General features: G+C 42.4%; 1 protein-coding gene across 6 annotated transcripts in view; it reads right to left on the bottom strand.

The window, feature by feature from the left end:
* Positions 1 to 531: 531 nt before the first annotated feature.
* CPS1 (carbamoyl-phosphate synthase 1) overlaps positions 532 to 14,159 on the bottom strand; it is a 117,013-nt gene continuing 103,385 nt past the window's right edge. For all 6 annotated transcript variants that reach the window (XM_064515337.1, XM_064515333.1, XM_064515338.1 and 3 more), the window contains 6 exons: positions 12,196 to 12,270; positions 9,167 to 9,265; positions 4,441 to 4,500; positions 3,390 to 3,502; positions 2,701 to 2,830; positions 532 to 1,415 (listed from right to left, as the gene is read on the bottom strand). In XM_064515337.1, the coding sequence (XP_064371407.1) occupies positions 1,317 to 1,415; positions 2,701 to 2,830; positions 3,390 to 3,502; positions 4,441 to 4,500; positions 9,167 to 9,265; positions 12,196 to 12,270 (576 nt within the window). In that variant the 3' untranslated portion in view covers positions 532 to 1,316. The remainder of the gene's footprint in view (positions 1,416 to 2,700; positions 2,831 to 3,389; positions 3,503 to 4,440; positions 4,501 to 9,166; positions 9,266 to 12,195; positions 12,271 to 14,159) is intronic.

Raw genomic sequence — 14,159 nt, 5'->3', positions numbered from 1 at the left:
GGCCGCTCAGCAAGCATCAGAGTTGTCGTCCAACCTTGAATCTTCCCGATTCTGGGGTGTGCTATGTACATACTGCAATATGGCAAAGAGAGACACGTGTGCTCCTTAGCTGGTAAACGTTTAGAGGCAGGCACCATCTGTCTGCTGCATACGTATACAAAATGTAGCGCTGTTGGCTGTGGAGCTGCTGAACTCTTCTGCCGGGCAGACGGCAAGGGGTAACATGCAACATGTGGCACAGTAGGAGTTTGCTCCGTGGACAGGATTTGCAGGTGTTGCTAGAGCTGAAACAGCAGCAGAGAAGCCTGGAGCAAAAGTGAAAGGGTCACTAATTAGTAAAGCACTGCAACACTTTCACCTCATTCTGAAAGGATTCAATTTTAATGCCCACAAGCATGGCACAAAATGCTGGACAGTAATATACAGGAGTCTTCTGGGAGCTCCCCACCTTGGAAGCCAGACACAAGAGAGTCCTTATAATACAGGGACTGCTGCCTGAAATCAGAACGATGAACCAGCATTAAAAAAAAAAAAAAAAAAAAAAAAAAAAAAAAAAAAAGAGAGAGAGAGAGAGCGCCTGAAGGACTGAGCAGAACTTGGAAGCAATTCCAGCACACACACATACAGCCTCCCTCTCCCAACAAATCTGTAGGCTGCAAAAGATGATGCTTGGCCAGAGTTAAAAAACAAACAGAAAGTAGCTGCATCCTGCCTGTCACTTGCTGTCATGGAATAGTTCATATTCTTTCATCTTTAAAGAGTTCCTGTCACAATCATGACCCTCAGCAGTTCTGCACCGCAGCAGGTGTTCATGGTGGATCAAGTAGGAGGAAGGCTAATTGTTATATAATCCTCAAAAATCAGCAATGGAAAGAGAAAACTAAACGTTGTTCTATGGAAGCCTGGGGCCAGGCTCTAGCAGTGCAGCATGAGAACGGCTGCAGGTATGGACCCAAGGAAGGACCTTCAAAGGAGGAGCAGGCTTGGTTATAAAAAGAAGGAAATATCTCCATGTAGAATCATTTGCATCTCCTTCCAACTCCTTTGCTATGGTGCCATCCGGATTTACCCATCTAGTAGGTAACTAATATTTGCTAAGTGGAAATGGGGAAAAGAGGATGGAGAGGCTGGGGAGAGGACGGCTTTCCAATAAACCTCTTGATCAAAAGTATTGGCTGGGTATTAGTTTCTGTAAGCTGGAAAGACAAACGTTGCAGATGCTATCAAATACATGGAAAGATGGTTAGATGGATGGTCCAAGATCGCCTCTCTTGTAGTGCCAGAAGCAGTAAGACTGCAGGCTGGGGATAGCTCTTCTATGCTTGGTCTCCACTGTCACACTGTCTGTAGTGGAAGAGACTCTTGGAGTCCAGTTTCCCAGAGTACTTCATAGCTTCAGCAAACAGCTTCGTCACCTGTGAATATAAAGCAGAGGAAGACTGAGCGTTGCAAAGCCTTCTGCAGAAGGCTGAGTAATAGAGCAGGATCCACGCTTCGACGCTCTCCCCCTGCAGCTACCCTGTGCAGGTCCAGCCCTCGAATCCATCGAAGTCGGTACCAATTTCAAGGCGACTGTGCATGGAGGTCGGCCCCAGCCTCAGAGCCTGCTGCCCAGAGAGAGGTACACGGAGGTGCTGGCTTTCTTGGGCAAGACAGCTGTGACAGCAAGACAACGAGAGATGTTGCGTCTCCCTACAGTCCAAGCCTTTAAAAGAAATTAGGGTCGTTTTCCTCTCTCACACTCAAGAGATTTGAACTCCGCAATCAAAAGGGCTCAGTTAAACGTATCAAGCAGCTGCAGCAATAAATTTTGGATGGGGACCCCCTTTCTGGTTGTCAGTGTGTGTTTTGCTAATAGGCAAAGGATGGGTTTTCGATTTCCCATTCCTAGTAATCATGCTTGGCACTATCCCGTCTGTGAACTTGGAGCTTGGCACTCTGTCTGCTCTCCATTCACTCAAATCACAGCAGAAGATTTTGCACAGCTAGACATCAGTTCAAGTCATTGGGTTCCAAGTCAGCACTCACTAAAATCAACAGGAATTTGGCTGCTGTGTTTAGTGAGAGCCAGATGAGGCCCTTTTGTGACAGTTGAAGCCACTTGTAAAGGAAGTTGAGGTACTGCTGGCAGCAGGAGCCCTACTTTGCATTACTAAGTGTCCCTTCCCCTATCAATAAGGGAAAGGGGGTTGTCAGAAGTGACAACACACAAAATGTTTGGCAGCTGGGGACTACAACGGGACTAAATCCACAGGCAGCATTTCCACCTGGATGGCATTCTGGAATCGGATTGCCCTAAGAATCACCCAAGAAAGTACAGCTCCAACCTGCTCTACACTTTAAGGACTTGTACTGGCAAAGCTTCCTACTAAAAAAAAAAATGTTCCCACTCATAATTTAAACATGTTACAGGGAATCCTGTGCAGGGAGTTTGCTCTGAACTGGAAATGAAACAGAAGCAACCTTGGGCTGCAGTACAGGACTCCAAATTTCCTTTTTTGTTTTGCTTTGAGCAACATTACTTTGCATAGTAGCACAAAGAAAATATATTCAAACAATTGTGTTGCCATGATTTTCAGCCACATTATTATTTCTCAAAGATAACAAGGGTCCCTATACACTGAAACCTAAGGTCACGAGTGCTTGGAAAGCTCTGAAGGCTCCTGTGACTAAGAGGAGAAAGAATGACCTGGAAAGTACCTGGAAATTAGTGAGCAGAGCAATCCCACTGTCAACAGCCAGCCGCCGGATCACATAATTATCACGGACAAACTTGGTGTTGCTGTTGGGCAGGTTAATCACCAGATCTATCTTCCTGTCCCTTACCAGCCTGAAAGAGACAATGCACAAGACAGTATCGCAGTGCACCTTGCCTAACAAAACTCTACAATGAATAGCACAGGCATGCAACTAAACAATGCTGAAGACTGTTTGAGCTTAGCCTTTATTTTTAAGTCCTTCATCCTAAGAAAGAAGGATTGAAGGATTAAGGCACCAAGCTGCGATGTGGGTTTTGTTTCTGTCCCATTTAGCAATATAAAGCAAAACTCAACCTTCATACAACTCAGCACAACTCTGTTAAACACATGACTCAGTGTCACTGAAGGCTGAATATTCAGATCCCATGTGCCCTTGCTCAAAAAAATTAACATGGAGAAATACATCCATGACATATTGATCAGGACTGTTCCATGAGATGTTCATTAATTAAGCCAAAGTCTCCCTGCTGTGGCAATGCAAGCAAAACTGAGTAAAATGAAACTTTGGGATGGAACCCTGAAGTCCCATTACAGTCACTGTCCCTGATCTCAACCAGACCAGGAATTTGCACCTTGCTCTTGCACGTTGCCTCTCTAACACAGCTTTGACAAGCTGAGTGCTGCCCTTACCTCCTGACCGAAGGGAGCCTGGGGCTCTGGCTTTCCTGCGATGGCCATGCCACAGAAGTTGCTGGGATACTGTTAGCATTGAGCCAGTCAGAAGTTGCTTCTGTGGCATAAAGCTGTTAAGGGAAAACAGGTTACTGTGTGCTTTATAATACAGAAACATCTCATTTAACCCATGTGGGTCAGACCCAATGTTCAGTCTGGTTGTCAGCTGATTTTGGAGGGCATTTTTCATTGCATGGGTCTCTCCATATAAAGAGACAGAGAATGGCATGACTTTCTCCATTTTCTGTTATCAGTGATCTGCTGACAGATGACAGCCAATGAATGGCAGTAATGCATCCAGGGACAGTTAGGAAAACCTAAATCCCTCCGACTTTCAGCAGGATTTAGGCTCAGTCACTTAGACTGAATTGTAGGGTTTTTTTTAATTTGCCTACCACCTAAGTGTTGAAAGGTGGAACTGTAAATCCAACAGTTACACTAACACCACTGAGCTACCCACAAACAGCACTTAATACTAAAAAGCACTCCTCAATCTTCCATGATCACAGTGTGTACTTGCAGCAGGGATATGGATGCAAAACGATGCAGAAAAGAGTTACCAGAGGAATGCAACCCAGCACAAAATTCATACAGCCACAGCTTGTAAGTACCATTGAAGATGAAACACTGTAAAGACCTTCCCTATATAAAGGGCTCCATCTCCCTCCCCTCCTCTCATATGTGACAACCTGACTGGCAGTTTTGTTTCTTGGAGAACTTGGAGGGATTTATCATGTGACATCCCAGCTGCAGGCTGACAGCAGAGCCAGGGCTGCTCTTACCCTCGTGACTTAATCCTATTTGTTCAATTAAATAATTATGAAGAATTCTGGTTGCGTGATACCCGCTGGCTTTATGGATCACTCAGCTAAAAATCCCTGCTGCACTTTAAAAATTTCCTCTGTTTTCTCTGTCCCTAAATCAGCTTTGAAGTTCTTCTTTCCCATAGCTGGCTGATGACATTTCAGATTTAGAAAGCTCTCTAGGTTTAAGTACTCAAACCACCTACCTTCAAACCTTCCTCGTGAAGTAGTTCTGCCACACTGAGGAATTTTGGGCGGAAGGAATCCTGAAAAAGAAATTCATTAGATAAAGCATCAAAGCTAGGATTTAGAAACAGAGTGTTTCATCGGGCAACACAGCTCTACTGACTGTGCAATGAGGCAGATGTGCCTCTTTGTGCTTGGTCTGCCTGTCCACGTGCACGTGCGTATGTGTCTGTACAGTGGCATGCCAAGAAAACTGTCTGGATATTGAAACCCAAAGTCACTCCTAGCTGAGACACGCTCTGTTACAACGCCAGGGTATGTGTTCCCATATTAAGTTTTGCTGCAATTACAAAACAGCCTTGTATATTAAATATCAGGGCAATCATTTTCTCAAATTCACCAACCAGAGACGCCTACTTTATTAAGTAGCATTCTTAATTAAGTGTTTTTTCCTATCACTGCCCAAACATTTGGCCTTCCATTCTGGCAAATGGCAAATATGAACAGGCTTTGGGATGCTTTTGGATGATCTGTTTGCAAACTGACACGATGAAGAGCCTGTTTATGCAGGAGTTCATTTCTCACTCCCATGGGCATGTGGAAATGCAAAATACAAAACCACTTGAGAGACTGGGATGCCCCATGCCCATGAGGACCTGAATACTCAGGCACTTAGGGCACATCTGAGAAGCTCTCTGGTAAGGCACACCCAGATCCAACGGCTGTTTAGAAGAAATAAAGATGAGACGACCTCTTGTAGACAGCCTGCTCCTGAGCCAGCCATTTTAGAGCAAGATGTGAGCAGAAATTTGATGCTGGCATATATTTTCTTCTGAAAATATATGCTGAAGGTATAGCAAAGCAAAGATCAAAAGCAAGGTATGCCCTTCTCATTTCAAAGCCAACCTGAATTTCACTTTTAACCCTAGCCCACTCTGGGCTTTTGCAGATAGATTTACTGCGGACTCCCTTCTCCCTGCTGGCACTACCGATGGCCTTAACCTGCCTGGGCAAGACAGCAGTATTCTGAAGGGTGAACTATTTCCTATGAAGAAAAGGAGTCAACAGGTTTTTTGAGCACTGCAGACCCTGGAAAGAATTTCATTTTAAAGCTGTTCTGTTCTGTACACTAACTGGAAAATAAAAATATACAATGTGACAGGGCTGGCAGCTTCCCAGTCAGAGAGAACCATTCTGCCTTCTGGTCAGGAGGGTTGGCTTTCACAACAGTATTATAAACTTCTATCAAACATGTACTGAACACTTGTGACACATAAAACAGCCTCTCCATGAAAAGAAATTACAGCTGTCAGCTTGCATTGGAGCAGCTGCAGATTTACAAGCTGACTGAACGAACCTGTGTAAGAAACCATTAGTTACTAAAGGTGAAAAGTACAAGCAGATTTATTTAGTGCAAGATATTTATTGCAGAAGAGTATTCTTTCTCCTTTACAGGAAAAGTTCTATTTCTTATAACCTCTCTCCCACATTTGCTAGCATGCCTTGCTATTCGTAAAGGGCTAAATCCTCAGTTATTTCAATATAGCTATACCAGTTTTTACTAAGATCAGGCTCAAAAAAAACTAGCTCATCTCTCATCTTGAATGCTGTATCCAAGCCCACTGTAAGGCATGCAAGACTTTTTGCACCTAACGAACTATGGCAGTAGATATGGAAGAAGGTTACCTTGAAGCAACAGTCTTGGAATGGCAAGATTTAAAAATAAAATACTCCATTAATGTTTTCTGCATCTCGTGGTCACCACCACAGATGTAAGACAGATGCACTCCATCCCAGAGATAGGACTGAATAGCCCAATCAGGGAAGAAAATAAAATGAGCTTTTCAATTCCTCTTGCATAAAATATAAATTATTTAATGGCAGACTCAGGGTTTCAGCATCATAGATTTCTCCAAATTGTGAGAAGAAAGGAGGTCAGATGATCAGCTTGCATAAACTGGCAGAGATCCACCCGTCTAACGAGACAGCCATGCTCCATTTGCCCCGGGAGCGCAGCAGGCCTCTGAAACCCTGGGGAACCTCGAGTCACACCATGTCAGACAGTGCTAACAACTCCGGGACAAGCCAGGAGGGTTGCGGGCCAGGCTGGTAACCCAAACTGCCTCAGGGTGCCACGCAGATATAAAGGACTGTTTGCCTCTTTCACCTTCAACATGATTAGTTAGCCATATTTTTAAGTGGCCTTAGTAGGATTTACCACAGGAATTGCAAACTATTAGTACACCAACCTGAAAGTCTCTTAGCAAGGCTGGGTTTCATTCCCTGGGCATATTGAGACCTGTTTTGGCTGTGGATCAAAAATCACATCACAGCCATTCGACTCCTGATTCACAAAATGCTCCAGTGGCACGTTTGCAGGGAAACTAAGAGCTCCCTCTCTGCTATAGTTAGACATCTGTGTGACTTTACCACTCCAGAAGGCAACCACCTCCCATCTCTACGTAATTAATACCAACGACACCAAGGTGTGCTACACGGAATAACCTAAATATATTGAGACAGGGTCTCCTTAGACACATTGGAAGGAAGCAGGCTTCACCACCATTTCCTTCTTTCTACTTACGTAAGGCCTAGAAGTCCAGTCTAAGATCAGAGAAAGCAGCTAATCACTAAGCAAAAAATCTCCAAAAGGGGTATGTTTTCAGTTTGTCATCCACTGCAGATGAAACATAGCACTTTCCTCACAGTTTACCGAGTGGGCTGGTGCACATGCTCCTGCCAGGAATCAGGCCCGAGTGCATGAGAGCAGCTAACAGAAATGATGCTGCAGCTGAAAGCTGAGGGAGTGGACAGACCCGCGTTCCTGTGTGCTGCAATGTCTCGGGCAACCACAGAGGGTGGCTTCAGTTTGTCCCCGAGCGAGAGATATTTCTCCTACGAGGATACATTGCCACCTTGCCAGTTTGATGTAGACGTCCTCACATATGTGATTAAAATGAGAACAACGCTGCTGGTGTTTATGGCCCACCTGCTGCCGCTGTCCTCATGCCTCTAGTTTCTGCAGAGGATGGCTCCTCTTTTCTCCAGCCTGTACTCAGGGGAGACAGTACGCATAGTTTATGCATCAGGTCTAGATCAGGATGGCAACCTTCCTCTTTTAAGAGGCTTCATTTCTCCTCTCTGCCTGCAGATTCGGCAGATTTCAAAAAAAAAAAAAAAACAAAAAAACAAAAAAAAAAACATTGAAAGGTGAGTATGGGACAAACTCCAGAGAGGTGAGAGAGCAGTATTTGGTCCTCAGCGTTAGCTTTACACTTCTTGTTTTGGAGTTTAATTATATAAGAAGTTTTCTGAGATAAAGAGACACCTTTAAATGACTGATCTGTTGTTTTCCAGTCTCTTTTGCAAGAAAATGAACTGTAAACCACTCATGAAAAAGGACAGAAGCTTGTTACTTTTAAAAGGCTTGGGGGATTGGACTTCTGGGGTTGTTCTATCTTTCTTTTTCCCTGTTTTTTTCCCTCTTCTTAAGACCTTTGTACAAAGAACATTTGGCTCAGTTTAACAGATACTGACACAGAAGTCACACAAATGCTTTATATAGCCAAAATTACTCTTTGCTGCCTGTTCCCTTTTAACTACTACCAGGCAAATAGGCTTGAATTTTAGACACTGGGCTCTTTTTTATTTTCTTGGCTTTTTTCCCCCTCCCCCCTTTTAACTGCTGTTTTAAAATCTTAATATTGTAGTGATTACAGGCAAAGGTACCAACCGACCAGAGTTTCATAGTGAACTTTTTAACTTTATCTAGGTAGCAAGCCAAGACTTCCCTGCTAATTTGAGGTAACTTCTAGCAATGGTTTCAATTCCTGTATATATATATATATTTTTTTTTAAGGAAGAAGTGGTCATCTGTGCTTGCACAAGCCATGCTCCTTACTGGCCAATTCTCACACTCTTCCTTCACATCTTCAGCTGGCACAGACAGCCCAGCACACTTTATACATCCATATTCTGCTTGGAGAATTCACATGTTCAACTTTTTTGTTTACCGGCTTTCTACAATCATGCAGGGCATAATCTTATTACAAACACAACAGGAATATGCCAGAGGGTAATCAACAGTCTTTATGGGGCCCAAGAATGGCCCAGAGGAATTTACAGAAGCCACTGCACTGAAGGATGTTCCCACTATGACGCTGTTTAAACTTCCAGCCATGTAAAGCAGCTTTGAGGGATGCCAACAGCAAGAGATGAAACACCCAAATCCAGGCTCTAGTCTCATGCAGAATCACTGGAGCAGCAGAACATGTATCGGAGATGTAGTCCCTAGGAGGGGAGAGCTTTGGGGAGCGCGAGAGCGCTCTGGCAAGACAGGGAAAGCAAAAGTGCGACTACACAGATGTATGCTGGTTCCACCTGGGAGGTCTCCCTAAGCAGATCGTCTACGAACTTTTACCCACCGCACGAAGGTGGCTCCTAATTCCCCAGTCCCAGGCCTCGGCTTGCAGAGATCCAAGGGACTGGCCTTCAGCAAACCTCTGCATCTCCCACTAGAAACTATAAGGAGTGAAGGAAAGAAGTTGCCTAGCTCCAGGGAATCCACAAAAGATCCCTGCTTTTGTGTTCGTTCCCCGCTGTCCTGTCACACTTCAAGATGCATTGTAGGGAAATGCATTTAAGCAGATAACTCTCTTTTAAGCCATAAAGACACATGAATGAGAAGAAAGCAAAAGTTATGGAGTCTGTGTCAGTTCTTTCTCAGCTTTGATTTTTTGGACTCACTTGGATTCCGATCAGAATTCCTTTCTTAGGAAACGTAAACCCTGTGGCAAGCATAGCCTTCTGGAAGGCGGAGTACACATCCTCCCCAAAGCAGGCAACCTGTGAAAAGGTACAAAGAAAAAGGCATCAGAAAAAAAAATGCTTTAAAAAGAAACAGAGATAAAATGTTTGAATATGCTCTTTTGACTTCTTCACACAGAATCAGACTTTTTTTTTCCCCTGGAGTCTGCAGGCAAGTTGAAAAAAAAAGCCTAGAAAATCATTGCAGACAAATCTCATGATTTTAATGAAGCAATAATAAAGGAATAAGCAACACTTTAGTTTTGAACAGCACACCAAGGAGTAAGAGCAATTGATTTTGCTATGAGTTATGTGGATGGTGTACACAGCTTCTGCTCCACAGTGTTTGTGAGTGCGTTGCAAAATGTTTAACATTATATAATGCTTAAGTACCAGTGAGCATTATGCACGCAGGCATGTTTCTGTGTGTGTGTGGAGCAAACTGTGCTAAGATTCCACTTGTGCTGTCATGTCCTCCCAGGCATTTCCTGTGGAAAGATACCACAGCTTTTAAAGATGGTCTTCCATTAAAACTCCACAGACTTTTAAAATGCAAGTGAAGTGTTAGTATATACCAAAGGAAATCACAAATCAATCACAACAATTCAAAAGAATTTATCTTATACGAATAAAAACCTGAGAAATATATCAATAAAAATCATGTAGCAGTACTCCATCATCCAGAAGTCTCTGTGGATCTCAGTTGCTTACAGAAGGTCATACAGTAATGATCTTCTCCAAGACTTAAACTGTGTTCCTCATCCAAATTTGGAATTTTGATAACAAAAAGAGGAATGCAAAAATTTTGATAAACAGTTAAAAATAAATAAATAAATAACTTTTTCTACCAACTCCATGTTTGTTGAAGAACAGTTAGAAGCAGATATTGTGACAGATTTTTCTCTTTGAAATAACAAATCTACACATATATACAGATGGGATAAAGGGGCTGATTGAGAACTGCTCTCTTTTCCTCTCATGGTCCTTCCCAACACAGAGTGAGCCTTCACACTTGTGGCTGCATTGTTACCATGGTGAATAGAAACCAGGATTTCACATGAGGAATAAACGATGATTTGCCCAAACTTCTGAAGTAAAAAAAGAACACTCAACCAAACAAAAAAAATCCCAGAAGGGAAGAGAAAAAAAAATTCATGACAACTTGTTTCTCAGCTTTTCCCTAAAAACACCACTCTGAATGTTAGGTCTGCTCTCCAGTGTATCTGACTCTGAGGGGTTATGTATGTCCTGGGCTTTTCTAGGGACACGGACAGCCCTACCCATCAGGCTGGGAGCAGTGGGGTTTCCAGCCCACCTGCAGAGGTTTATCACTGCAGCATGGTCAAAACAGCCACAATACACAAGGGACCCCGAGCACTGCGATTTCTACTGATGTGGGAACTGCTACTGCCAGCAAAATACATCTTTGCCAAATAGATGTGACAAATTCAAGCCCAAATCAAGTCGCGTGAGTTAAATATGTCTTTGAGGAATAATTGAGCATTTTACCAGAAGAGAGTTATTATCCTTACTTCACTCATAAGAAAGACCTTCATAACTGTCACATTTTATGGCATTTGTGAATATAGATCTTTCCAACTCATAAAAGTTAATAATCCCTCCCTTATGACCAAGACAATCTCTAACTCCATATAAAGCTCAGAAAAATATTTCTTGCCCTTAGTTACATTTTTATTCTATTTTTGTTTGGGGGGAGGGGACGTGGGTTTGGTTTGTTTTCTGCAAAGTCAATTTTATTCTGAAAATAAGGAGAATACTTGGCTTTTTTCTGCCCATTAACTATATTAAGAGGAAACCTTCTGCTATACTGCTTTCACACACATTATAAAGAGCAGAATAAAACAGTTCTGGAGAGAGTAGAAAACCTAAGGCTATTCCAGCTCTGTACCTGGTCTACTGCTTGTTCATACTAAAATGGTAAGTCTTGCCTCATGAAAACCTACAGCTCATATAGACATGCCCAAGCCCATGTCAAATGGAACAGCCCAGGCTCTGCCGCCTGTCTAGCTAAGACAGAGCAGAGCTAAGCCTACTTTCATGGCCTCAGTATTAAATCCAGTAGCCCCTTGCTACTGCGACTCTCTTCTAGAAGTTACAGAACTAGCAAGCTTAAAGATCGTGTGGACATGTCTGCAGAAGCTACTGACAAATCAGCAATAACTTGTAAACAAGCTTGGAGGCTTCTTTACCCTAGATGAGTTAAGATCTCTTCAAATAATGTATATGGAAAACTATACCCTCTTAAGAGGTCAAGGCTCTCATCATACCAGAGCACCAAGCCTACGCAGGAATAGGAACAGCTTTGGGCCTGTTACGGTGCGCTCAAGCATAAGGCAGAGACACGTTTCAGAAGCACTTCAGAGCCCGACCTGGAGAAAGAGCGGGCAAAGTAGTCCAGCTGCTCCCCTCCCACCCTGACTCGGCTCAGTCCTGCAGCCATCACATTTTATTCATTCTTCCTCACCTTTTGCACCTTGGGACATACCTTGATACCAGGCAACAACAAAAATATCACCGCACATATCTGTAGCCATTAAATAGTACGTTCAACACCAAACAGTCATGACCTGAAGTCTTGATATTGCTATTCTGATATGCTTCGATGGGGGTTTTGAAAGCTGCATACACTTGTCTGTCAAGAAGCAGGCGATTCATAAAATGGGCTGACATACTGAGAATGTCCCAGAACCCGACAGCTCTCTTAAAGAAACTCATTTCATGCTGCCACACCAAGCAGGTCCAACTCAGGAACCTGAGACACAGCTAAAGAGGGACATCCAGTGGCTGAATAAATTGGGTTCTCCACACTGTGTTTTTACAGATAGGAAAGATGGTTTTTCTGAAGAACCCACAAACTCTGTTATGATTCAGGCTGTAATAAGGTCACATTTAAAAATTAATGTTTAAAGACCACTTGGTTTAAAAAATAGAAAAAAATGCTGAGATACCTCCCCAGTAGAGGCCATTTCACATCGAAGAACAGGGTCAGCATCTCTCAGCCGAGACCAGGAGAACATTGGGGCCTGGTGAAAGACAGGAAAATTAAAAGCAGGTGAATGAAAATTTAATGGATCAGTAGAAAACCCAGTGACAGTGAGTGAGAGATGACTTAATCTAGAATAAGCATTGGTCAAGTCTGATAAGCAAAGGAGTACTTGGCAAATCAGTTTCCCCAGCATCTTGATGAAGGACTGGAACAAATAAACATGCATTTCACCAATAAATCTTCCTCCTAAGTCTTGTAAGCCTGCTCACATTCTGATGGCGGATTTCTAATCTGTGGTAGTTCGCTAGCATTTTTAAGATACATTTTAAAAAATGTTGTGAAGCATCTAATTCATGAAACAAGGAGAGATACTATCTGAAGCCTTTCTCCAACAGAAATTTTTCATTCACAGGAATGAAAGTATTCCACAGGAACACACTTCCAGTAGAAAGAAGATGAAACTTTGCAAAAGATTTTTAGATCTTACCTCTCTCCCCCCCCAAATTTTTTGACCTTTTGTTTGAATATAGTAAAACCCCCTAATCATCATCACTATTCTGACGATTTAGGGCATTGCAGTCTTCACTAGCCTCTGAGTTCTCTGATCTAATTTGACTACAAAAAAAAAAAAAACAAAAAAACAAAAACTCCCTGGTAAAAAGCCAATGACCATATTTGACAAGCATGGAACAATTCAACAATGTTCTGCTAAGGGATAATTTCCTATACAGTTACTCTCTCCATCATCTTAAACTACTAATGCTACTTACATAAAGACAGCATCCTTGCTGCTTAGAAAAGAATCTGTATTTAAATCCAAAGCCATATTTCTGTTGGAATTCTTTGAGGGTAATACTGCAGATAAGAAGGAGGCTGTTTCATGACACCCAACAATGACCAACTAAAACGTGACAGCAGAATTTTGCTGTGAAAAGGGCGTCAATAAACAGTACGTGTATTGGTGCCTTCTAGATCAGTCTTGCTTTATTTACCAGTAAAGAGTAATTTTCTACAGCAGCCAACCCTACAGTCTCAAGCTGAGAGCTGACAGGCAAGGTAGATTCGTTTTAACACACACATTGTCTCAAAAGATAACAATTGACAAAAGCCTCCTAACCAGCTCCCTGAGTTTTGCTTGCCGTGAATATGAAAACATGTCAATACTCGCGTAATGCAATTGAAACTTATTTAACACTTAGTCATGCATTACCCAGGATTTAATCTTGGTCAGCCCACGGTAGTCCTGCCACTCTGCAGGCAAACATGACAAGACAGTATTTTAGTTGCTAAAGCTAAAACGGTGGAAATCTGAATTCACAAGGGAGCAGCTACGTCGAGAAAGAAGGCACTAGTTTCATGTTCTCTTTTCTGGGCATTTAAGAACTGCTGAAGAAACAAAATCCCATTTTCAGGCACATATTCCTAGCAACAAAAATGTGAAAGTACAGAAAATAAGATGCATGAATAACGAGAACCAGGTTTAACTGGTACATTTTTCAAAGTTTTGCATTTCCAAAGGCATTAGCATGATTTTATCTTTGACAAATCCACACAGAACACAAGCAGTGCAAAAGGCTTTGTAGTGAAGTTTTCAGGAGTACTGCTGTGCTTTCTGCTCTGAAGCCAGCATTCCCAGCAGAGATGGAACTCTTGACAGTTTAGCTAGTAACAGTGCAGAAGCTCCAGGTTCAAATAATAGAAATTTATAAAAATAAATCACACTAACAAAAATAAAAATTTCAGATGAGAATTTCAGAAAACTTTAATCTATGGCATCAAAATAAAATGCAAAGCTGCTTCTAGACTGACTGGCTTGCAAATAACATAAGCTGGCTTGGCCCATTGGTTTCAACTGCATTTTAATGGGTCTGAACATTTTATTAGAAAGATGTTAGCTCTGTTTTCTGTTTCTCAGTATTCACTTGA

Source organism: Dromaius novaehollandiae, chromosome 7 (assembly GCF_036370855.1).
Source record: "Dromaius novaehollandiae isolate bDroNov1 chromosome 7, bDroNov1.hap1, whole genome shotgun sequence".
NCBI lineage: Eukaryota > Metazoa > Chordata > Aves > Casuariiformes > Dromaiidae > Dromaius > Dromaius novaehollandiae.
The sequence above is the reverse complement of the archived record's forward strand: the minus strand, read 5'-3'. Positions and strand labels throughout refer to the sequence as shown.